General features: G+C 42.4%; 1 protein-coding gene across 1 annotated transcript in view; it reads right to left on the bottom strand.

Annotated features, from left to right (window-relative positions):
- The window catches only part of kcnn1a (potassium intermediate/small conductance calcium-activated channel, subfamily N, member 1a), a gene marked incomplete at its 5' end in the record, with an annotated part of 233,017 nt that overhangs the window by 113,335 nt on the left and 93,112 nt on the right, over positions 1 to 26,570 (bottom strand). The window contains 1 exon segment of the mRNA XM_084326864.1: positions 2,006 to 2,476. Within this exon segment, the coding sequence (XP_084182990.1) occupies positions 2,006 to 2,476 (471 nt within the window).

Raw genomic sequence — 26,570 nt, 5'->3', positions numbered from 1 at the left:
GCCTTCTTCACAACACTGTCAATGTGTGTGGTCCATGTCAAGTCCTCGGTACTTAAAGCTGTTCACTCTCTCAACCGGTGCCCCGTCGATGCTGAGGGGGCTGTAGTCCTTGACCCCCGACCTCCTGAAGTCCACAATCATCTCCTTTGTTTTGCTGACGTTCAGGGAGAGGCTGTTCTCCTGGCACCATCCCGCCAGGACCTTGACCTCTTCCAGGTAGGCCCTCTCGTCGTTTGCAGAGATCAGGCCCACCACTACTGTGTCGTCAGCAAATTTGATGATTGTGTTGTTACTCCGCTGAGCCACACAGTCGTGTGTGTACAGGGAGTAGAGGAGGGGACTCAGAACACAGCCCTGGGGGGCCCCTATGTTGAGGGTGATGGATGAGGAGGTGCAGTTGCCTGCTCTCACCACCTGGGGTCTGCCCGTCAGGAAGTCCAAGACCCACTGGCAGAGGTCATAGTTCAAGCCCAGGTCCCTGAGCTTGGCTATGAGTTTGGAGGGGACTATGGTATTGAATGCCGAGCTGTAGTCGATGAATAGCATTCTCACATAGTTCCCCTTCCTCTTGTCCAGGTGTGATGCTGCTGTGTGCAGCACATGGGCTATGGCGTCCTCCATGGACCTGTTGGGGCGGTATGCAAATTGAATACCGATTCTTTTTAATTTTTTTGTGAGTGGCGTCCAATGAGTTAAAGATCCAGTACAATTGTGTACAATTGTGTAAAGCAATGTATGTTTTAATACATAAATTGCCTATTGTGGACTGTTAATGAGTATAATTGTTCCAGCTTCAGATCATTTGATTTGTTATAAGTGTTTTAGGTCACCCTCTCTGAGCACAGCCAACTCTCAGTAGGCTGAGGGGGTGTGGCCCAGTATTCACTAGACATTATACACTGTAGAAATTGGAAGTGCCTCTAATATCCCCTGGGTTCCCTCAAGAACCTATGGGTGCCTCAAAGCCCCAAATGGTGCCTGTGAGAACCATTGGGAGCACCATGTCCTCTCAGCTAGATGTGACTGATGGGCCAATCAGACAAAGTGGGATTGACTGATGGGCCAATCAGAGCAGCTAGATGTGACTGATGGGCCAATCAGACATAGTGGTTGACTGATGGGCCAATCAAAGCAGCTAGATGTGATTGATGGGCCGATCAGGGTAACTTGTGTGTATAACTTGAGGAAGCAGATTGGATATCTGAAATGGTTTGATTTTGTTGATATCCAGGTAGATAGTGATAAAAGAGCTTTAGACACACTTTTCATTGATATGAATCTTTCATGAAAAAAAAAATCTGAACTATCCCTTTAAGGATGGACCCTCTGCCCAGCCCTGTAGCCAGACATGCTCTTTATACAACCACAGCTGCTGCACATTTCAGATTAATCCATGTCAGACAGTGGTCATAGGATTTCATCAACTAATCAAACAGACGATTAAATCAACGTATCAATATGTAAGATTGCTTTACATCTCTGTGCAAGTGTGTAATGCAAGTGTAATGCAAGTGTGATGCAAAATGACCCATTTAGTGCTCATCACTACCCTGATGCTTTGGTTTTGTTTGTTTTCAAAATCCCCTTTCACTGGTTCCTGTGAGATGATGCTATATTACATGCTAGAGAAATTACACTTGGCAGCCTGATAGAGTTGGCAGCACAACGGTATGTGTAACATGACCCCAACTGGCCAGATGGGGGCGCTATAATTCAAGGTCAAATTTCAAAAAGCCTATATCTCCCAAACTGTCTGATAGTCCTGATTCATACTGTACAATACATCTACACACATACATATGCACGCACACACACACACACACACACACACACACACACACACACACACACACACACACACACACACACACACACACACACACACACACACACACACACACACACACACACACACACACACACACACACACACACACACACACACACACACACACACACACACACACACACACACACACTACTCCCACAGCCGTATTTCACCCACCTTAGTATAAACCCCCCATGACAGTTCCGTCTCCGTCACCATGACGACGATCCCGAACATTCCGAAGATGAGTGCGTAGTCGCTGAGCCTCTTCCGCTTCTCGAACAGCGCCCTCCGGTGACCGAGCTTGTAGCCGATGTCCTTGTTCTTCTTCTGTGGCCCCGTGCACGCCGCCCCGCCCCCCTCCCTGACTAGGCTCTCGTTGGACGCCTTGCTGGGGTCCTCGCCGCCGTTGCCCTTGGAGACCACCACCTCCAGCCCGGAGCTGTGCAGCGTCTGCAGGGGCTGCGTCTCCGAGTCGAGCTCGGCGAGGTTGCGGCGCGACGAGGACGCCAGGCTGCCCACCAGCGGTCTCACCACTCCGCCATTGTACTTGCAGGTGTTCATGGCTATCTGAGGGAGCGGACCGCTGCTCTCGGAGAGGGAGGGCCTCGACCCAGCATGGCTCAGCTTCTTCTGGTCAGTAGGGGCCTGGGGAGCCGGGAAGGAGAGAGACCACATTAGAGAAACCTCATTATCTGGGATAAGAAGCGTCTGCACAAGAACCAGCAGGTTCAGGCACAGCTTTTTCCCCGCAAGCCACAAGACTCCTGAACAAGGACAAGAACAGGAGATAGCTCTTAAGAAATCTCTTGAACACACACACACACACACACACACACACACACACACACACACACACACACACACACACACACACACACACACACACACACACACACACACACACACACACACACACACACACACAGCACACCCTGCATTGCACCTTAATATGCACATGCACTTTTACACAACACACTTTCTGTAAAAATGTACTATTTTATTTAATCTGAGTTCATTGTATATTTTATTTTATAGTACTACTGCTTATTGTTATTGGACACACACGCACGTAAATAATTGACTATTTGACTTACCTCATTTTATATTTTATTTTATAATATACTACTACTACTACTACTACTTATTGTTACCATTCTTGTATTCATTGTTGTTTCTTAACACATTAACTGCCACGCAGTTTGCCCCTCTCATACCACTCTCTGCCACCACTCTAAGCCTATGGAGATGTTCACCTTCTTTGCAGGGCTATAACTTTTTAAATTGTATTGCTAAATTGACATTACTATGGCCCATTCAACATCGATTATCTATCGTACAAGGACTAACAACAGATAACAGATTTTGAATTACATTTGCTGTATAAAAGATAATGTTTATGTTGAGAGGTACATTTTTGTACACTGGAGCAAAAATACACGTATTTCTGTTTTACAAAGACTTAATAATGTTCCAAATAGCTTATGTTCCATTTACAAATCCATCTCTTCAAGAATCTCTCATGTTTGTATCATAACTTCTAAAATAAGACTAGGCAAGCCTAATTAAGCCGGACCTGAAAACATGCCAGTGTGAGACGCATGCACGTTTCAACAATGGGAAGTCAGTCAGTAACTGACATTGCCTCATATACTGTAGGGCCACACCATCCAGGTCCAGCCAGAAATTGGAGCTTTAAAACAAGAATATCTGTGTGCCTTTTACACAATGTTTCTTACTGTTCTGCTTTAAAGGGCCACATCTCTAGCAAGCTGTCATACAGAAAGTACATGATTGGGACCCGTATACTTTCATTTAGTGTGCATTAGACCCATAGCTGCCCTCAAAGTAAGGGAGGTTGAGAAGAAATACAAAAGAAACCAGAAAACTACTGAGTAGAACCCCTCTCCCTGTGTTCTTTCTGTATTGTGCAGTGTGTTGCCTGCATGCATATCCGCATTCCTTTCATGAAAGTGCATCAGGATTGGTGGGTCCAAAACATATGAATTATGAACAGGCCTGGATATATAAATAAAAGCATGGAACTAATAGTGGACCCTACAAAGTACAGAACATTTTATCTTTGCGCTGCACAAATTTAGATATGAAAGATTAATGCTTGGCGTGACCCTCTTCCTGGTTGCCAGAGCAATATTCCCTGTAAAGATTGACAATGGAGTGTCCAAAAGAGAGGAGAGGGGAGGGGAGGAGAGGAGAGGAGAGGAGAGGAAAGCAGAAGAGTGGAGAGGAAACAAGATTAGTAGAGGAGAGGAGAACAGAGGGCAGGAGAGGAGAGGAAACAGGAGTAGTAGATGAGAGGAGAGGGGAAGAGAAAGTGTGATGAGTGGAGCTTCTGAAATCAGGCGTAACAGAGGCAGAATTTGAGAGTACACCTATTTTTTAAAGGAAAAACAAGGACAGCTCAGTACTCTACAGTACATACCTCTGTTTAAGGATGATCCTACTGTAGGGACAAAGACCGTTCGGTCTGGGCTATTTGGGAGTCCCAAAAATAGAAATAATGACGCAAACTTTCATGACAGTGACTACGGTCATGCTGCTGTTAGACACGATGAACACCCTGCTCACAGTGAGCTACAGTGTGACTGTTAGACACATGATGAACACCCTGCTGCTCACAGTGAGATACAGTGTGACTGTTAGACACATGATGAACACCCTGCTGCTCACAGTGAGCTACAGTGTGACTGTTAGACACATGATGAACACCCTGCTGCTCACAGTGAGCTACAGTGTGACTGTTAGACACATGATGAACACCCTGCTGCTCACAGTGAGCTGTGACTGTTAGACACACGATGAACACCCTGCTGCTCACAGTGAGCTACAGTGTGACTGTTAAGGCCTCTGCATGCTACAGAAACTTCAAAGCAACTTCAACACAACATCGACAAAGCAACGGTCTTGCAGACACATTACCTTTATGCTTCTGCAAAATCAACGCGCAGCCTATGATGCAACAAAATGTACCCCGGATGTGCGGCTCGAGCGCGCCCAGTCCGCCTGAATACTTTGGGCAGCCGAAGGTGCGCAGTGCGCACTCTAGCAATTACAAACGGATTTCCCTTCTCAACCATACATCGTTAGTATAATAATAGCCCTGTTTATGTTTGTTTTCGCTTGTGTTCTTGTATATAGTGTAATATAGTTATATCGCCACATCAACCCAGTCCATCCCCATTGTTTCCCCAATCTCCTTCCACGGATTCATCGTCATAATGCTATCCTTGTAGTCTTTAGACCCGCTATTATATAAATGTTGGTACTTTCGGACCTCCTCTGCAATACGTTCCTGCATTTGATTCATTTTAAACAAACAATTAAACAAGTGTAATGAAACAATACACTAGCTATCGAGCTCCTGTCAGAAAGTTTTCTTTTGGTCTCGAGCTCCTGTCAGAAAGTTTTCTTTTGGTCTCGAGCCAGGAACACTAGAAGTGACAGACAGCCCCGCCCCCATTCACTACCAACCAATCACTGCTACGCAATACCAACGCAACGGGTCTTTAGATTAGATTTTGGACACAGGTACGCAACGTCCTCGCAACACAGTCTACAAGACTGTCTGCAACAAGCGCGCTGAAATCGCGCCGATGTTGTGTTGAAGTTGCTTTGAATTTGCTGTAGCATGTAGAGGCCTTTAGACACATGATGAACACCCTGCTGCTCACAGTGAGCTACAGTGTGACTGTTAGACACATGATGAACACCCTGCTGCTCACAGTGAGCTACAGTGTGACTGTTAGACACATGATGAACACCCTGCTGCTCACAGTGAGATACAGTGTGACTGTTAGACACATGATGAACACCCTGCTCACAGTGAGATACAGTGTGACTGTTAGACACATGATGAACACCCTGCTGCTCACAGTGAGATACAGTGTGACTGTTAGACACATGATGAACACCCTGCTGCTCACAGTGAGCTACAGTGTGACTGTTAGACACATGATGAACACCCTGCTCACAGTGAGATACAGTGTGACTGTTAGACACACGATGAACACCCTGCTGCTCACAGTGAGCTACAGTGTGACTGTTAGACACATGATGAACACCCTGCTGCTCACAGTGAGCTGTGACTGTGTTGTATAAATTGACTTGAAGAAGCAAGCGATATTAGACAAATTCAAATAATGTGTACCTTTTTGACAATAATATAAAAATGTGTTGGTTACTGAAAGGACAGTCTCAACCGTGGGAGAGCCCTCAGGAGTGTTGTGACAGCTGGTAACCAAGATAAGAGGACAAAGCAGATGTTAATGCAATCATGCCAATACAATAGAGACCAAAGTCACATGGCAGCGTGACTAGTTACTAGGGATGGGTACCGAATTAGGTACTTTTAAAAGTACCTACCGAATCACGTCGGTACTACCGAGTACCGATTCACGTGAGATCCGTCGGTGCCAGATCTCGGTACTGAAAAAAAAAAATTATAATAAAAAATATATTTTTTTATGTTTTAATTTTTTTTTACTTTTTTATTCTCACGTCAACGTTCACACGCACAATATACGCTTACCTAGGATTTGACTTGATTCAACAACAAAGCAGTCGGGGCAATGGCAAGCTGAAAATGGTCGAAAGTGTGGTTATTTGAAGTCTGGATTTATTTTTTTCACAACTGAGGTAGGTAGATTACATTTTTAGAGACTAAAGTACAGAAAAAAGGTACCGTTGGGTACCGGTATCGATTCACAGGTACCGGTACCCAGGGCCGCCTCAGGGGGTGTGCGAGCAGTGCGGTCGCACAGGGCCTCGCGGGAAGGGGGGCCTCGAACAAAAAAATATATATATATATATTTTATTATTTTTTTAAATTTAAAAAAATAATTGCGAGGCCCCCCTTCCCGCGAGGCCCTTTTTCATCACAGACCTAAAATCTAGTTTTGCTTATATATTTCACATTCGACACATTTGTAGAATGTTCCTGGCTCTGCGGCTCTGCACTATTCTCTATTGGAGCTCTGGGGCTCTGCAGCAGACATACTATTGGTTTCAAGAAGGGAGGGGTTACATTATGTGTACGCTGGTGTGCGTCAGCTGCGTTTGACTATTTCGTGCGTGCAGCTTTGGAGGTTATGCTTAGTTATGCCAGCCAAAACGAAGAGGACGGTCATTCGGCAGATGGACTGAAGATGAAAGTTGTTGCATGTTAGACAGTTCAGTCAGGCTAGCCATCCCGGCTAAAGGCAGGGACAGCTAGTTAGCTTTAGCTACGTTATAATATTGAGTGCTAATATGTGGTTCAGTCGGGATAGCCATGATGATGTCGGCTAGTAGCTAGCTTAGCTAAAGGCTAACTAGCGTTAGCTAACCTAGAGAGAGCATGTGCAGCATTGTTATGCCAAGATGAAGAGGACGGTCATTCGGCAGATGAACTTCGTCAACTCCACGCGGTTGTCTCCATCCTCTTGGACGTTTGGTGAGTTTTTAATGCACTCTATTCTATTCCCGCCGTGGATATATCTCTCTCTCTCTCTCGGGAGCCAAACGGGCCGGCTAGCTGTTGTAGTAGCTAACGGTGTGTGGCCTGGTGTCAGCACCTGGTGCGAGGGAGGTGAGCTTGGTGTTTCATTATGAGAATATCTCCATGCTCAAGTCGGCTATAGTCCGCGAGGGACTTGTTGCCGGCACTGCTATGGTAAACACCACTCTGTAGTGGGACGTGTATTGCCTTCTTTTTCCCTTCCCTCTTCGGATGAGAAGAGGAAAACACAGCGGCTGTCTGAAGTGTTGGCCTGTATTGCTTTTCTCACGTTGTACAGTTTTTCAGTGGTAGCCGCATAGCTTGCTTCTGCGTTAGCTAGTGGTTAGCGATAGCCGGGTTGAGCTAACTGTTAGCCAGTTAGCTGTTTAGCTACGACGTTAGCTGCTCGTTTTCGCTCGGCTGGGAACGTTAGCTTGATGCTATCAGTTAGCCTAGAGTTAGCTGTTAGCTTGTGCTACGACCATTGACATTAGCCGTGAGAATAGCAGGCCCTGGCACTCTGACTACGACATCATCTTTGACAGAAGATGTAGTCGGGCCTGCACCATGACAAGGCGCCGGCCATAGCTTCTTTTTGTCCCGCCAGCGAGAGGCCTTTTGTCAACGTGGAGACCTGTGTTGCGGCCTTTCGCCCTGCATTCCTTGGTGCAGGTAAGATGTCCATTGGACATTACCCCACTCTTCCTTCCTTCCCCTCCCGAATGTTTTGTTAATAACGATGTTTTTTTCCAGGCAAAACATATGTTACTTCACAACATTTGGAGATACGACATGTGCTGTGTGTGAATTGTCTTGGTCGTTTGTGTAGCTTGGGTAGTGTTGGCCAAAGCTGTGTGTGGCCTGGTGTCAGTACCTGGCTACTCTATTTGCAGTTAGCCTATTTAGCTGATGTCGGCCATTGGCTCCTTGCTACTTTGTTTTCTCTGGTATAGACCCTCTTCTCTTTGGATTTAAGTGTTGATCTTTGTCCTTTTGGATCTATGTATATTCATGTTGCCTTTGTGAAGTTATCTTTTCCTTCTGTTTTGTTCTTCCATTAAAAGTTGAATATCCTTTAGGGGCTCATCTTTGCTTATCTCTCTCATACATGCTCTCTCTCTAACACACACACACACAGACATGCTCTCTCTCTCTCTCTCTCTTTCTAACACACAGACATGCTCTATATCTCTCTCTAACACACAAAATGACATGCTCTCTCTCTATATATGTATCTCTCTTTCTAACACACATATACATGCTCTCTCTCTAACACACACACACAAACAGACATGCTCTCTCTCTATCTCTCTCTCTCTGGCCTTGCTCTGGTGGAGGGTCAGGGGCATTGCCGGGTCTGTGCAGCGATAACACTGTAGACTGTAGACTGTAGAACGGGAGCTCTCTCTCTCTTGCTATATGTTGACTGTATCATGCACAGCCTCGGGCAGCGCTATTATTTAAGAATATGTTGACTGTATTAAAAAAAATAATAATAATTACACAGCAAATTATCGCGTTATGAAAATGAACTCAAAATTAATAAATAATAATAATAATAATAATTTTATTTAATTTTTTATCTCATTCATTCCATAAGAACGTAGAATACACATTTACAGACTTTCTTTTAATATGGACCATTTGCATGTTCTTGGTATCTGATTCTAGGGACATCTATGGATCTCAGGGAATGTATTCCCAGTGTCAGAAATAGTGTGTCTGTTACTAGGCTTGAGTAAATTGTAATGAACCAAATGAGAATATCAATAAAAACATTTGTATCTTTGACTGTGAATAACACCATGCTCAAATTGACCAGACCTGAAAAATCTAAAATGAATAGATAGAAGATGATTAAACAGAAGGTTTTGTAGATCTGCCATCCGAACATATGCAATTTGAGATATGATTATAGAATATAGAATATCAGGCATAAAATGGTTATGCGATTAAAATGTGATTAATTAGATTAATTAATTACAAATCCTGTAAAATCCTGTAATTAATTAGATATTTTTTTTTAATCGCCTGACAGCACTAATTCCCAGTGTCAGAAATACTGTGTGTGTTACTAGGGTTGAGTAAATTGTAATGAACCAAATGAGAATATCAATACATTTTTTTTTTATCTTTGACTGTGAATAACACCATGCTAAAATTGACCAGACCTGAAAAATCTAAGCAAATGAATAAATGGAAGATGATTAAACAGAAGGTTTTGTAGATACAGTACTGAATTCTGCCATCCGGACATATGCAATTTGAAATATGATTATAGAATATAGAATATCAGGCCTAAAATGGTTATGTGATTAAAATGCGATTAATTAGATTAATTAATTACAAATCCTGTAATTAATTAGATGCATTTTTTTAATCGCCTGACAGCACTAATATATATATATATATATATATATATATATATATATATATATATATATATATATATATATATATATATATATATATATATATATATATATATATATACAGCACTAATATATATATATATATATATATATATATATATTAGTGCTGTCAGGCGATTAAAAAAATTAATCTAATTAATTACAGGATTTGTAATTAATTAATCTAATTAATCGCATTTTAATCGCATAACCATTTTATGCCTGATATTCTATATTCTATAATCATATTTCAAATTGCATGTGTCCGGATGGCAGAATTCAGTACTGTATCTACAAAACCTTCTGTTTGATCATCTTCCATCTATTAATTTGCTTAGATTTTTCAGGTCTGGTCAATTTGAGCATGGTGTTATTCACAGTCAAAGATAACAAAAAAATATTGATATTCTCATTTGGTTCATTACAATTTACTCAAAATAAAATTTTCATTCAATCAATCACAGCGCAGATTGAGTGATTGAATGAAAATGTTATTAACAGATTGCAGAATGGGTACAATACAGTACGGCTCAATACACACAATTGTTAAGGGGATGCAGATCAGAGAAAGACTTTTGTCTTGTTTACATCAGGGTCCCCCATTTTCAATTCATAATGAATTGTAAGTAAGGGTGCAACTTGCACTGTGCAATTCATTCTTTGTGGATCTAGCCCACAGTATTTCTGACACTGGGAATACATTCCCTGAGATTCATAGATGTCCCTAGAATCAGATACCAAGAACATGCAAATGGACCATATTAAAAAACATCTGTAAATGTGTATTCTACATTCTTATGGAATGAATGAGATACAAAAAAAATATTATATAAAAAAAAAAAAAAAAAAAAAAAAATTGTAATTAATTTTGAGTTAATTTTCATAACGCGATAATTTGCTGTGTAATTAATTAATCTAATTAACGCGATAAACTGACAGCCCTAATATATATATATCGATCATTAAAGCGACTTGTTTAAGGTTGGTTGAGTTAAACCATAATAGTATGTGACTCTCTCTCCCTCTCTCTCTCTTTCTCTAAAGGGTATATTAAATATAGTGACATATCTATACTAAGGCTGTCAAAGTTAACGCGGTATTAACGCGTTATCGCCCGATTCTATTAACGCCACTATTTTTTTTAACTCACGATTAACTTTAAGAAAGAAATATATATATATATAAATATATATATTTTTTTCTTTTTTTACTAGACATTACTCAGGTGTATTATTGATGCTCTCATTGATACTATGTTTGTTTCTGAAGTGTGTGTGTGTGTGTGTGTGTGTGTGTGTGTGTGTGTGTGTGTGTGTGTGTGTGTGTGTGTGTGTGTGTGTGTGTGTGTGTGTGTGTGTGTGTGTGTGTGTGTGTGTGTGTGTGTGTGTGTGTGTGTGTGTGAGATATAGAGAGAGAGAGGGGGGTGAGAGATATGAGGAAGGGGCAAGAGAGTGTGATTGATTGATTGAAAACTTTATTAACAGATTGCAGAATGGGTACAGTACAGTACAGCTCAATACATACAATTGTTAAGGGGATGCAGACCAGAGAAAGACTTTCGTCTTGTTTACATCAGGGTCCCCCATTTTCAATTCATCGTAACATATATGACATACAGATAGACAGTACTGCTACATCTATACATTTATGACATACCAGATTTGCAAATACAGTACTGTTTGTGATACGAAAAGAGTCCAGAAAAGAAGTATATACATTTGACGTAGAAACTGTACATTGGAGGAGGTTGGGTAGGTGGGGGGGGGGGGGGGTGGGGTGGGGTACTGTACATTGGAGGTGGTTGGGTGGGGGGGAGGTTGGGTAGGAGTGGGGGGAGGTTGGGTAGGAGGGGTGGGTGGGGGACACTGTACAACTGTACAAGCAACACTGTACATTGGAATATTGACAAGACCATACTCGGACATTTTTACTGTACATTGGAGGGGGTGTGAGAGCTGTGAGAGTGTGTGTGTGAGAGAGAGAGGGGGGTGTGTGATTACTCAGCCCTTGTGTGGGTGAATGTAACAAGTTCCTAACGTTTTCTTTCCCTATTATTTCATGCACACTTTATTCATTGTTTTAAATTATTATTTTCTTTTAAGTTATTTTGTGCATCACTCATGTTTTGAATTTGCAATGCATGAGGGTCATCCTTTTGTGTTAAATGGCTGCATAAAGCAAGCATTTGTTGACTCGCATGTTGATAAGATTATTAAAACTTGGAACTTGAAAAATATCAGTTTAAGGTAGAAAAAAAATGCGATTAACTATGGGCAATCATGCGATTAATCGAGTTAAATATTTTAATCGATTGACAACACTAATCTATACATAAGTGTTTAGTGTCAAATTGCAGCTTATCATTAGAACTGTTCGAATTCTAGAAAATATAGAGATCATTACATTAAAGATATGCAATAGAAATGTTTTATAATATCATATGCTAAAAAGAATGGCTCTGATCAAGGAAGCCAGATGCCACAGTCAGAAAACCCTGGAGGTGTTAGAACAGTTACATGACCATATTAGGAGCCACCTTGGCCTGTAAGTAGATTCTCATTGGTGGAGGTGATAGAGCCCCTAACTAGTATAAAAAGCTAAACAGCGTTGTTTCAATCTGCCCTTTGGACTCAGGAACTCTCTGAACTCTCTCAACATAGACAATCCTCTGCTGCCCTCCGGTGGCCTGTCCGCGGTACTACAGGCAACCACCCTGTGGTTACCTATTGTCTGGAAACTGTTGACTGTAATTTCTATTGTACTCCCTGTGTATTTGCTATCGGTCCTGTGTGCTCCCCAGTATGTCCATATGTCCTAGTCTAGCCCTGTGTACCCTGTAGGTATTCATTTGTTCATCTAGTCCTGTATTCCCAGTGTTGTGTTGTTATTCATGTGTCCTACTACCAGCTGTTTCTTGTCAATAATTAGTGTCCGTATATATACGTGCCGCCCCCCTGTTAACAAAGTTGCGCCATTGTTCCATCTACCCCTGTATCCTGCCATGCTGTTCTGTTCACCCTGTACTGCCTACCCTGTCTTCGTGAAGCCCTCTGTATTATCCTTCATGATGCCTTCGTGTTCCATGCCATTCCTACAGTTCATGGTATTCCCCCCTGTACGTTCTATTCGTGAGTTTATTCTAGTGTTCTTGTTTTTCGAGTCTCAGTCCGTTTCTAGCCTGTTTAGCTTCCCCTCTGAGCCAGCCCGGCTGCGCCTTTTATGTTCCGTGCTTCGTTCCTGTTTTATTGTTTACTGCTGCTCAGTAAAAGCCTGTTTATCTGCAACTTCGACTCATGCTCGTCTCTCTCTCACCCATCATTGTCCTGCGCTTGAATCCTACACCTCTCCTAAAACACCCCATTACAACAGTTGTAGATCAGGAGGCAAGGCACCAGAGCGTTGACCTCACTCCAACTCCATTTTTTATGACAACCATGTGTTTATGTGAGTATATCTTGTATGCATTGAATGTTAGACTGAACCATGTTAGTCTGAGTAGTTTGTAAGGTCAATGCAATGGACCAGGTTAATGTAGAGCATTATACCCATGTAATGCATATAATTGTCTTTGATTTAATCCCTCATGTTTCTCAAACTCTCTCTCTGGGACCTCAGTCAAATAAAAGTGCTATGTGAAAACACGTTGAATTATGGTATTGGACATTCAAGCTTTATGCCCCCAGCTAGTGGAGCTGGGGGTACCCATTTCTATCTCTTTCTCTCCCTCAGAAACATGTGCCCGAATGGCTCCTTATATTTTATTAGGAAATGTCAACTGTTAGACACGATGAACATCCTGCTGCTCACAATGAGCTGTGACTGTAAGTCAACAAGCAAAACAGAGTTTATGTACATTTTATTTGTTTGAAAAACATCTGTCCGGAGATCTGTACCAAACAAAGATGTTTTCTTAAAGGCCCACTTGCAGGTTAAACCCTACTCTTCAATTATGGGTAGTTTACATCATTGGTATCTATTTTCATTATTTATATTTTTCCATTTGACGCCGGAAATTCCACTCAGAAAGGGTTAAAAATGTCCATGCACGAATAACATGTATGGAGCCAATCAAAAATCTTATCAGACGCTATCAGTGCCGTGCCGTCACTGGAGGTAACTTTCCCCTACTTCTGATCCACTACAATGGAGTTTGACGAGTGCAGAAAGCTATTTCCTTGATCCAAATGGACGCCTTACAAGACGCAAATGGGTTTAATCGTCGGAGAGACTTTGCTGGACCAGCTACAGTACAACTGCATTTTTGGTTGAAACAAGGTAGTTATAAGGTTTTTAATGTCGTAAAAAAATAACTACATGTACCACTAGGCAGCCTGTTGTTCAGTAGGCTACAGCAGCGCTATAGCAGCGCTATTGGTCTGTTAGGCTGTCGCCTGATCCCCGTTCGGGTCATAGTACCAAGCTGGCTATATGGTTCTGGCTAATGTTACCCCACTAACGTTAGCATTATGTCTACTGTCGTGAACCATTTTAAATTGGGGCATGTAAAAGAGTTTGGGGAACGAGTAAAATGTGCAGGTCCTCTTCTCAGACCTGTGGGGCAAAGCACTGCACACGCATCATGCCGGCTAGCAAGCTACACGTCACGGCATGTTGATACGATAGTAGCCCCTCGGATAGCACTCGGTGCATCACAGTCCCGAAAGGGGCTACCACGATAGCTAACTAACGTTAACGTTACAAGCTCAAACACCGTATAACTACTACTACTGTTGTGTCCATAAGTTCCCTGGCAGAATACTTTGATTGTGAGGACAAAGGTATACAAAGAGGAGAGAACCATTTTAAATTGGGGCATGTTAGGAGTTTCGAGAATGCTGGCTAGCAAGCTAGCTAACTTAGCTACTAACGTTATATATACAATATGTACAACGACACAATGATTTACATGAGTATTTACAAATATGGTAACGTGGTTGTGGCTTTTACAAATAGTGGTTAGCTTTAGAGATAAATGGCTATGATCATGGAGCACTAGTGTTAGGTGAAACAGATACTAGATCCTCGGCTAGTAGTAACAAGAAGGCTCTGCTTCCTGCCACTACCTGCGTGTGATTCTCAGGCCCCCTGCTGCCCTGTACCTTGTGTGACGTCATCATTAAGATCACACGCGCACGTTATGAACCATGGATTAAAATATCCACGTGCGTGGTGGTTGTGGTTGGGCGGACAAAATGTTTGATAAAAACGCTAAAACTGGGTCAATTTCGATAATTTTTGTTTCCCTCTTCATGAAAGTCACCATTGGCCTAGTCACATTGTTTATTGAACAAAAATACAACATGCAAGTGGGCCTTTAAGTCTGTACTTAAGTCTGTATGATGTATAGGCCCTGCAGCACCACAGTTTTTCATTTACAATGGTATTTTAACACACATTTTGCCTTTAACACTTTGAGTGCCAGCCACGAGAAATCTCGTTAGTTCATGCCATGCGTTGAGTGCCAACGACGAGAAATCTCGTTATTAATCGCTATTTTTTTTATTAGCGATTTCCATTCATTTTTCATCAATCTAGCCTCACGTTACCACTGGGACTCTCTCTGAGCTCGAACAGGGAAAATACCGCCCCCTATCGTCTCCCGGATGGTAATGCACCCTTTGGATTGGACTGAATGGGGAAAAGAAAATCCGGAATCCACATTTTACTTGTCAGGCATGTAACCCGAGCCGATTGCAGTCATCCCGACCCTCAGAACAGTGTGGAATATGTGTTTCAAGCACCCAGCGTTGGATCAATAAACTTGATTGATATTTGGAATGGCGATCAGGAATTGGAATAATCTTTTTGGAGAACATCTGATCTGAGGTAAGGAATCTATTTTACCAGGGCGGCTTAGTGGCGCAGTGGGCAAGGCGCTCGCCACTAACGCAGGAGATGCTGGTATCGAGCCCAGCTCTCGGCCTTGCTACCGGCTTGGCCGGCCGTCATACTAACACAATTGGCAGTGTTAGAGGGTGGGAAAGCCGGTGGGTGGGGATTGGACGTTGTGGACAGCGACTCCTACTGGTCGGTTGGGTGACGCCGGTGCGGCGGAAACAGGAAGTATCGGAGGCAGCGTGAGCCTCCCACGCGTTACTCCTCTGAGAGCCACTGAGAGTTCGAGCTGCTGCGGTGAAAAGATGCGACAGGCTGCCTCATCGTGTACCCAGGGCCGTCGTTTTGGTATGGCAAGGTATGGCACTCGCCATACCTCGGCAAATAAAAATGTAGATATTTTTTTTTTATATAATTACAATTGTTTATGTTGATTTAGAATTCGAATGTCAACATTATGAACGAAGCTTCGAACTATTCGGTACAGTCCTAGCATGTTTTGATATTGTCAATTATCTCACTTTTACTATACAGTAGGTGACTTTTACTGTGACTAACTGAAATATGCCACACAAAAAAAGGAAAATGGACATACAGACGTTTTTTAATCAAAGGGCAGCAGAGACAAGTGATACAGGGACACAGGTAAGGGCCCGCGTCCACAGAGACAAGTGATACAGGGACACAGGTAAGGGCCCGCGTCCACCTGGCGCATATTTCTAGCTGAAACATGCTGGCAGTGCGCCCGGTAGAATGGGGCGGGGCGCATGCGGTGAGAACAAGTTCAGAACGTTTCAACTCTCTAGGCCAGTGGTCACCAACCCGTCGATCTTGATCGACTGGTCGATCTTTGAGACTGTCCCTGTAGATCTTTCCATGAAAATAAAAAATTAATTAATTTTTTTTTTTTTTTTTTTTTTTTAGATCTTACCCTGAGAGTCCACATTACAGTTCTACCTTTGTTTTGATGTGAAAAGTGATGCTGCACTTAGCCCTGACTGAGAAAGTACACATACAGTTCTACTTTTGTTTTGATGTGAAAATGATGCTGCACTTAGCACTGACTGCACTTAGCACTGACTGAGAAAGTACACATTACAGTTCTACTTTATAAAATGCTAATTGTAAATATGTTTGTCAATGTTAATATTATGAGAAAGTCCACATTACAGTTCTACCTTTGTTTTGATGTGAAAAGTGATGCTGCACTTAGCCCTGACTGAGAAAGTACACATACAGTTCTACTTTTGTTTTGATGTGAAAATGATGCTGCACTTAGCACTGACTGCACTTAGCACTGACTGAGAAAGTACACATTACAGTTCTACTTTATAAAATGCTAATTGTAAATATGTTTGTCAATGTTAATATTATGAGAAAGTCCACATTACAGTTCTACTTTTGTTTTGATGTGAAAAGTGATGCTGCATAAGATGACTGTACTTAGCACTGACTGAGAAAGTACATAATAGTTCTACTTTGACGTTTTAATGTTGGACCAAAGCATTGCATGTAATTAGAATACAGGCAAATAAAAGTAATTTAGTTTAAAGTACAATCTTGGCTGTCTTTTTCTCTCAACGCTTCAATAGGTAGATCTTGCCTTCACCAAAAAAAAAATGATCTTGGGCTTAAAAAGGTTGGTGACCACTGCTCTAGGCTGTATGCGGCCGCATAGAAAAGCTGAAAGGCGGTGAAAAAAAAGCCGACCGCAGCGCACTTCCTGTAGGCGGCCGCATACGCTCCCTCCCCATTGGAATACATTGAAAAAAGAACCGTGCGGTCATAAATGTGAGGCAGGTGGACGCAAGCCCTAAGGTCTTACAATGGCTTAGGCCTAACAAAAATAATAGTTGGTTTCAGGTTGGTTGTCAGTTTGGCCATGGGTAGGTAGGGAATTTATTTTTATTTTTTTTTTATTTTATTCTTTCCCACGGCGACTATGGATAGGGAATTTCTTTATTTAATTAACCCTTTCACTGCCACACGACAGAAGGTTAGCCCTTTACTATCACACAACCGACGGCGATGCTCCATCATTAGCATCATTAGCTCCGCGGATGCGGAGCTAATGATGCTAATGATGGAGCATCGCCGTCGGTTGTGTGATAGTAAAGGGCTAACCTTCTGTATTGTCACAGTGAAAGGGTTAACCGGCTGTCGTGTGGCAGTGAAAGGGTTAAAATGTTCACAACAACATGGATGCATGTACTCTGCCAGCATGTTTAATATCCATAATACTAAATGTTTGACTAAGATTTCTATGAAACTTTATTCTTAAAAAAAAAAAAAAAAAAAAAAAAAAAAAACGGATTTTTTTTTTTTTTAATATATAATTTTTTTTTAAAACTCATAAAATATATTGGGTCGCACCTAAATCGGCAGGGTCGGTCGGCAACCTGAAACCAACCATTATTTTTGTTAGGCCTTAGTGATTATAACAGTGCAGTTCAGCATTCAGTAACCCATACTTTTTGTGAACGTGTTTTTGATACTACATTCTGTTGAACACACACCTCAAAACCGTACCTAAGGAAAATTGGCTCAATTGCAAGAAAAATAATAGACAGTTATGATATTACATTCTGCATAATTTGTATGCAAAATATTGTGGTTCCCTGCTTTAGTCTGTTGACACATTTCTATACTAAAAAAGCTTGTGTAGTCCTGTGTCATACCTAAATGTCATATAAGTGGAAAGTTACTATTGCACAACTGATTTGACAAAAAAAATCCCCCTACACAAACCCCCCACCCCCCACCCCTCCCTCCTCCCCATACCTTGGCTTTTACTGAAATGACGCCACTGCGTGTACCGGAGGGGACATGTGATGCAAGGCTTCTATCCTCACTACAGCCGACCAGTGGGAGGCATAGTCTAGCAACGTTCAAGACAGGGGAGGGAAGAATTGGAAATACGAAATTGGGATGGGAGAAAAATAGAAAATGGGGATAAAAAAGTGGATAAAAAAAAATTAATCTATTTTACCAGTCTTGGGATAATCAGAGCTTTTTTCATAGATATATCAACGTGTCCCATATGTGTGTGTGTGTGTGTGTGTGTGTGTGTGTGTGTGTGTGTGTGTGTGTGTGTGTGTGTGTGTGTGTGTGTGTGTGTGTGTGTGTGTGTGTGTGTATGTGTGTGCTGATCAGGAAATAATATAATCGATTTTTCAGCCCGCTTCTCTAGCATGCATAAGTACACATATACTATCGATAATCTAGCGTTTATTTGAAAACTATTCATAAATAGGCCGAAAAATTACAAAGTTTTTGTGTATTCCAGTAAAGGGCGATTCCTACAGAATCAAATTTTTTTCTGAAAATTTCCAAAAATGAACGTTTTTCAAAATGGTATAAAACGGAAATTTACTGATTAAAAAACAATCAGTTTCGACAATGTTGACTGCAAGCAAGTCATTGATAAGCGAAGGGCGTATTAGCCACATAGCCATAATTTAAAATATAGTTTATGCGTTCGCAAATGTGCTCGCCATCTCATTGAATAGAGCGTTGGCACTCAAACGCTAAATTGTCCGCCCCCTGCTGGCACTCAAAGTGTTAACAAATATTGCACTATAGGCCATATTGCAATTCAGATAACATTTTGATTAATTGTTCAGCCCTACTGTGCAGTTGTCACATGACAACATTGCAGCTTGGCCAGCTGTGTGATTGAAGATGTGACGCACGGAATGCACAAACCAACCAACCAATCAAGTCTTTAGCTCCCTTACAAAAAGGTATCCTGGTAGTTAGATGGTAATGGTACTGTTTTACCTTGGCACTGGCCATTGTATAAATTGTTTTCCATGGCACTGCGCTATGGTAAAAGTCATGTAACGCAGTGGTGCTCTTTTTGCACTTAAATAATAACATAGTATAATTCAATTTAAAACATGATACCGATAAGGGGAGGAAACAGAGAAGCCAAGTCCCCTGTCGCTAGTTGCCATGCAGAGAGAGAACGTAGGCTACAATCACTACAGAAAATCAGTGGAAGTGTCATTCCGGAAGCATCTATCTGCCTGTCTGTCCCCTACCCTGCAGAGACCCACAGGCACATTATCATAATGGCTTCTGAAAACTTCACACGCAACAGTGGTTTTTCTGAAACAAGGCGGGGGAGTTTGACAGCACTGCTGGACCTTTTTATTAGGCCTGGCAACGTATTCCTAATGCCCCTGACTGTGCTGCTGGGGGAGATGAGAGGAGGATGTTCCCCCTAATGGAAATTTACTAAGTTTGGTCGTGTGACACTATCGCCCGACACACAGTGTCGCTGCATGAGAAGAGGACAAAAGGTTAAGGATTAGAGCATCCCATAGAGTCTCTAATCCCTGTGTTAAATAGCTTCATAATCGCTGCCATTAAGACCCGGCACCACCAGGGAGAGTATTGAACTTCAGTATCGGTGCTACTTCAAATCAATTGATACATTGAACATCAAAATCTTCAATGCTTGTACTTAGATAGGAATTTGAATGGAGGCTCTTTTTTTAATAGAGTACTACTGAGTATTCCTACTTCTAAGTAAAGACTTTGTGTGCGTAGGCTTACTACTTCCACAGCTATGAATCTATAATTTCCTAAGCGGACTTTTTGCACTAAATAGAACCAGGTTTGTTTGACAGGAACAGGGTTCCTCATTCGTGGATGATTTTGTAATTGTACAAAACTTGTGGAGTAATCTGTATATTTGACTATTATGCTGCACCAACACGAGCACGTAAGATGCTGTTAGGTGTGTGTGTACACTGTACAGATTTCTGAACAGAACATAACAGAACAGAACAGAACAGAACAGAACAGAACAGAACAGAACAGAACAGTTGTAGGCTATCCTTCGCCTCTATTTGAAATCCACATCTAATATCAACACTGCATTTTAAACGACAACATTGGTCAGAAGACATCGGGACAATTCTGACACCTTTCCGGGACGTTGTTTGGACACCCTCACCCCAAATGGCTAATGGACGTCATCATGTCTGCTGGGAAACCACCTGCATCTCAAAACTCCCATTACATACAAATGTTAACACATTTGGGTTTTTTGGACTCTTGTCATTGCATGTGACGGAGTAGCTAAACTTTTCTGTGACATTACATTACATGATCATCATCATCACCAAAACTTCATTCATGCTCGTAAAATCATATGAAGTGATTTCATGTAAAGTGTGCACAAAACCCAATAGTAATATATATATCTCATCATTTATCTTCTTCAATATCCCAACCGAAACATTTCCACGCACTGTAGGGAGGAAGAAAGCCCTGAGAAATGAGACAGGAAAGCGCCTAGCTGTAGCCTACTTCGCTTTGCGGTGAGCGATTACATTACGATCGATCACGGCAAATGGCCGTGTTGTGTCTGTCACCAGACCACCTCCATAGTAAGCTGAGAGGTAAATGTGAGTGGCCATGACAGCTCATTCCAATAACATAATGAACAGGATTGATGATGGAAACTGAGGGGGGGGGGGGCTGCTTTTATGTCCTTGGCTTCAGTTACGTCTGTCTGGCGTCACGCTTCAGGGAAACACATAACACCACGTTTCTGGGCGGCTCGTCAGGTCTGTGTTGTGTACTAGAGCAGTGGTTCTCAAACAAGGGGTTGAGACCCCCCAGAGCAGCGGCTCTCAAACTACGGGTCGTGACCCAAAGTGGGGTCGTAGGTGACAGTGGGGCAAGTGGCAAGTAAAAAACATCAATACATAAAAAAAAATATCAATCCTTTTTTATTTAAATTTTTTTTCTGGCAACATATTTTGGCTAAATATGCCTCGTTTTATAAATGTGTATTGATAACATAGTGCTGTAATACAATTTTCTAATAAATATGCATGATTAAATTCAACGTGTGCTTTTATTTTGATATTCCTTTTTTTTATAAACTTTTTCTCCTCCTATTTTTCTGTATTTTTCTCCCATCCCAATTTTTTTAGTCGTTATGCCAATTCCCCCCTCCCCTTCCTGGTCGTTGCGCGCATTTACCCCCCACTTGCCGGTCTAGGGAGCCCTGAAGTCTATCACATGCTTCCTCCGATACATGTGGAGACAGCCAGCAGCCTCTTTTCACCTGACAGTGAGGACTCTCACCGGGGAAGTGTAACACGTGGGAGGATCACACTACCTCCCCCAGTTCCCTCCCTCGCTGTGCAGGCGCCCTGACCGACCTGTAGGAGTCGCTGTTTACAACGACCAGGACCCACCCCACCGGCTTTCCACCCGCTCGACCGACCAAGCCGGAGGTACCGCGGCAGCCGGATTCGATCCCACAAGAAGTCCTTCATTCAGACAGCCATTAGACTCTATAATGCATCACTGTGCCTCACTGCATCACTGAGCACAGGGTGACAGTACAGCCTGGCGAAAACTTCCTCACAATCTTCCTGGACACTTTACAATTTTTACACCTCTCACAATCTTCCTGGACACTTTACACTTTACATGTCTACACTTATTACTGTACATTTGACTCTATATTTCTGTATATTCTTGGCTGTATAGTTTATATTTAAGATTTTAGAATGTATATCCCGGACCGTATTTTATTCTTTATTCTATTTTATTCTTATTTTTAATATTACTATATTCTTATTCTTATTCTAGTTCTATTGACCTAATAACTACCTAAATGTTTATTGTTGTTCAATGTGAGCGATCTGTAGTGCCAAATTTTCCTCTGTATTATTAAAGGATTTCTATTCTAAATAGTCGAATTTCACTGTTGTGTTTATGGCTGACCACTGTTATTTAGGAGGCTGGCATCAGGAAGGATCCAGCCTCACAACTGTTGTCACATCAAACTTCCTTCTTCCATCTTTCCTGTCACTCTCCTGGGGTTGTCTTCTCTTAATCAATCAATTGGTTTGATCTTGGATGACCAAGGTTATAGCCCAGTTATTTCCTGAGAGAAGATAATCAAATCAACCAGCGTTAATCAATTAGTCGACATAATCCTATGACTATTAGTCGACTAAGGATTTCTTTAGAGCCCTCCACTGTAAACGATACAGACATGCCTTGAAAAACATTTGAGCTGAGCTGACCAGAACATAAAGACTACTGAACTACATGCTGTAATGGCACTTAAAGCCACTTAGAGGAAAACTGCTTGCATGTCAAATGGTACACGTTTCTTTCTGACACAGCTGGCCAAGGTTTTGTCCCGGTGAAAAAGGCTGTTTGCTTTTTGATGTGTGGATTTGTGTGCGTGCGTGTGCGTGTGCGTGTGTGTGTGTGTGTGTGTGTGTGTGTGTGTGTGTGTGTGTGTGTGTGTGTGTGTGTGTGTGTGTGTGTGTGTGTGTAGGCGCATACATACAGTATCAAGTATTCAAGAAATACTACACAAGTGGGAAATACCGCACAGGAGGTAGTGATGCACGAGAGTCAGAGCAGTGTAAGGTGTATTAATCTGTCGCCATAACAACAGCAGATCTCGCAAAAGTAAACATGGGACAGAGTCAACAGAAGGAGTTGATCAGTCAATCAAACCATTCATACTAAAGAGCATCCAGTAGCAATGCACAAAATTATCAACACTATCATTGAACTCAACCCATAACATCAGCATCTGCAGCCGAGAACGGCAGGTTCCACAGGTATGATTTCTAATCTTTCTGGCATATTATCTCTCTCGCTTTCAGACACACTCCTTTCTTCTCCAGCACACTCAAAGAGTTAAAGCTGCAGTAGGCAACTTCGGAGAAATTAGCAAGAGTGAGTTTACCTGGCCAGCAGAAATAGAGCGAGCTCTGCACTCTGTTCACCGCCATATTTAATCAATCCCTGGCGGAGTCAGTGGTCCCTGCCTGCTTCAAGATGTCTACCATCATCCCTGTACCGAAGAAACCCTCCCCAACATGTCCAAATGACTACAGACCGGTGGCACTCACCTCTGTGGTCATGAAATGTTTCGAGAGGCTGGTCAAGGACCACATTTGTGCCTCCCTCCCCAGTGATATGGACCCTATGCAATTTGCATACAGGACAAACAGGTCCACCGACGACGCGGTCTCTCAGGTACTGCACAGCACCCTCTCGCACCTTGACCGTCAGAAGGGGGGCTATGTGAGACTGTTGTTCATTGACTACAGCTCAGCGTTCAACACCATAGTCCCCACCAGACTGGTGGACAAGCTGATCGAGCTAGGTCTGAGCTCCGCCCTGAGCGCCTGGGTACTGGACTTTCTGAGCGAAAGACCCCAGGCGGTCAGGGTGGGGGGTCAGACCTCCAACACCATCACCCTGAGCATCGGGTCCCTCCAGGGCTGTGTTCTAAGCCCCCTGCTGTACTCACTCTACACACACGACTGTGTGGCCAAGTTCAGCTCCAACTCCATAGTGAAGTTCGCAGACGACACAGTGGTGGTGGGGCTGATCTCGGACAACGACGAGAAGGCCTACCGGGAGGAGGTTGAGGTACTGGAACGCTGGTGCCAGGACAACAGCCTGCTCCTGAACATTGGTAAAACCAAGGAGCTGATCATGGATTATAGGAGAGGACAGCAGGAGACGCACACACCACTGATGATTAACGGGGCTACCGTGGACAGGGTGAGCAGCTTTAAGTACCTGGGGGTCCACATCTCAGAGGACCTGACATGGTCAACACACATAGACACAGTAGTAAAGAAGGCGAAACAGCGCCTCTACCAACTGAGACAGTTAAGGAAGTTCAGAGTATCGGGGAAGATACTCCAGTCCTTCCACTCAGGAGCTGTAGAGAGCATCCTGACCGGAAACATCACTGCCTGGTATGGAAACAGCACGGCACAGGACAAGAAGGCCCTACAGAGAGTGGTGCGCTCAGCCGAGCGTACCACGTGTATTGCACTACCTCCCCTGCAGGTTCTATACAACAAGAGGTGCAAATCCAGAGCCTGCAGAATAATGAAAGACCCCCACCACCCCAATAACAGCCTGTTTCAGCTGCTGAGGTCAGGCAGACGCCTGCGAACCCCAGCTACTAGGACAGAGAGGCTTAGGCTTAGCTTCTTCCCCCAGGCCATCAGAGTCCTGAACAATGAACATTGAGTACCACAGAACACTGAACTATCCACACATAAGCACACATGAGCACACACACGACACGCACGCTGTGCACGCTCACACACTAGCAGCCACTTTAACACTTCAACATGAGCGGGCACACACTCATGCGCACACACTCACACTTATTGCCAAAAGGAAAAGCCACTTTAAATCAGTATTAGCAACAGTAACAGTGTATTGCACTACCAAAGCTACCTAGCATGTCCTATATGCTCTGTAAATAACTATGTACAGATACCGATTTTGATGTCACACCATGTTACCTGTTACCTGTTATTGCAAAAAATAAATTTTATTGGATTCTATTATATGTTGTACCCACTGTATTGCACATCGTTGCGGGCAAGACCACCCGCATTTCATTGTATACTCGTATGCCGTGACAAATAAAACTCTTGACTTGACTTGACTTGACTTGATCACTTTTCAAGCTCATGCAACAAAGGTTTTCGACCGACTCCCAGAGCAACCAGCAGCTTTAAGCTGAATATAAAATTCCCAGCCTCTGATCCGCAGGTGGTTTTGCACGGTGTGTGTACCTTTTGATGAAGAATGCGATGGTGGTCTTACACCACTTGGCAGCCAAAAACATCAGATTGGTTATAGATGCAGGGAGCTGTTTTTGGCCGATCTGAGGCTGGGAAATATTTTGTATTATTATTATTATTATTATTATTATTATTATTATTATTATTATTATTATTATTATTATTATTATTATTATTATTATTATTATTATTATTATTATTATTATTATTATTATAATTATAATTATTATTATTATTATTATTATTATTATTATTATTATTATTATTATTATTATTATTATTATTATTATTATTATTATTATTATTATTATTATATACAGTATATATTTTTTTATTCAGCGCAAAGCATCTGGTGCCTCTGAGTCTGTGGAAAACCTGTGTTGTGTCTGCCTGTGCTTGAAAAGTGATGCAGCACTTGCTCTATTTCTGCTGGGCAGGTCAACTAATTGCAAAGCTCACAATTGCTTCCACCATGCTTAAATAACTATGGAAAATGTTGAAGTAATTGTACTTTACTTGAGTATTTCCATATTTGTACTTCTACTCCACTACTACATTTCAAAGTAAATATATATATATTTTTTATCCACATTTTCTCCTTATTTTCTATTTTTCTCCCATCCCAATTTCGTGTTTCCAATTCTCTCCTCCCCTGTCTTGAACGTTGCTCGACTATGCCCCCCACTGGTTGGTTGTAGGGAGGATAGAAGCCTTGCATCACGTGTCCCCTCCAGTACACGAGGAGGCAGCCTGTCACATATTTCATATTTTCACCTGCCAGCGCAGACTCTCAGTGGCGAGGTGTAACGCATGGGAGGCTCACACTACCCCCGCTACTTCCTGTCTCTGCTGTGCAGGCGTCCCCCAACCGACCTGTAGGAGTCGTTGTCCACAACGTCCAAATCCCCACTGTTGTGAAGGATCAGATTAAACCGAATATATATATTTATTTATGGATATATATTTAATAGTATTTGTATATCGTTTGATATCCCTTGTATATTCCTTGTACATATACACTGAATATCCCTTTATTCTACTACAGCCCATAATAGTTCATTCTCTTATTGGACAAAAGGACCAGGCGCCAGGGACAAGCCCCTGGCGTTCAAGTTCAAAGGTACCGACGAGACAGCTCCGCGCAGGAATACGGCTACCGAAAGCAGAGCGGCACTACTTGTCCACTGTGCATATAAATATGGCGCAAGAAATGTAGAATTCCCCTTAGTCCTTTACCCTTCTACCCAACTAAGTAACAAGACGTGAAGCCTCACCCCACGATACCGTGTGCGGTGTAGTACGGCCTGTTTGGCCTTAGAATAGCAGTGAGACCTCGTGCGAATTAATAGCTGAATTGCCAGAGTTTGGCACCGCATTTCTATTAAGTA

This window comes from Notolepis coatsorum (genome assembly GCF_963971535.1).
Source record: "Notolepis coatsorum genome assembly, chromosome: 13".
In the NCBI taxonomy this organism is placed as follows: Eukaryota; Metazoa; Chordata; class Actinopteri; order Aulopiformes; family Paralepididae; genus Notolepis; species Notolepis coatsorum.
This window is presented reverse-complemented; position numbering and strand designations above follow the sequence as displayed.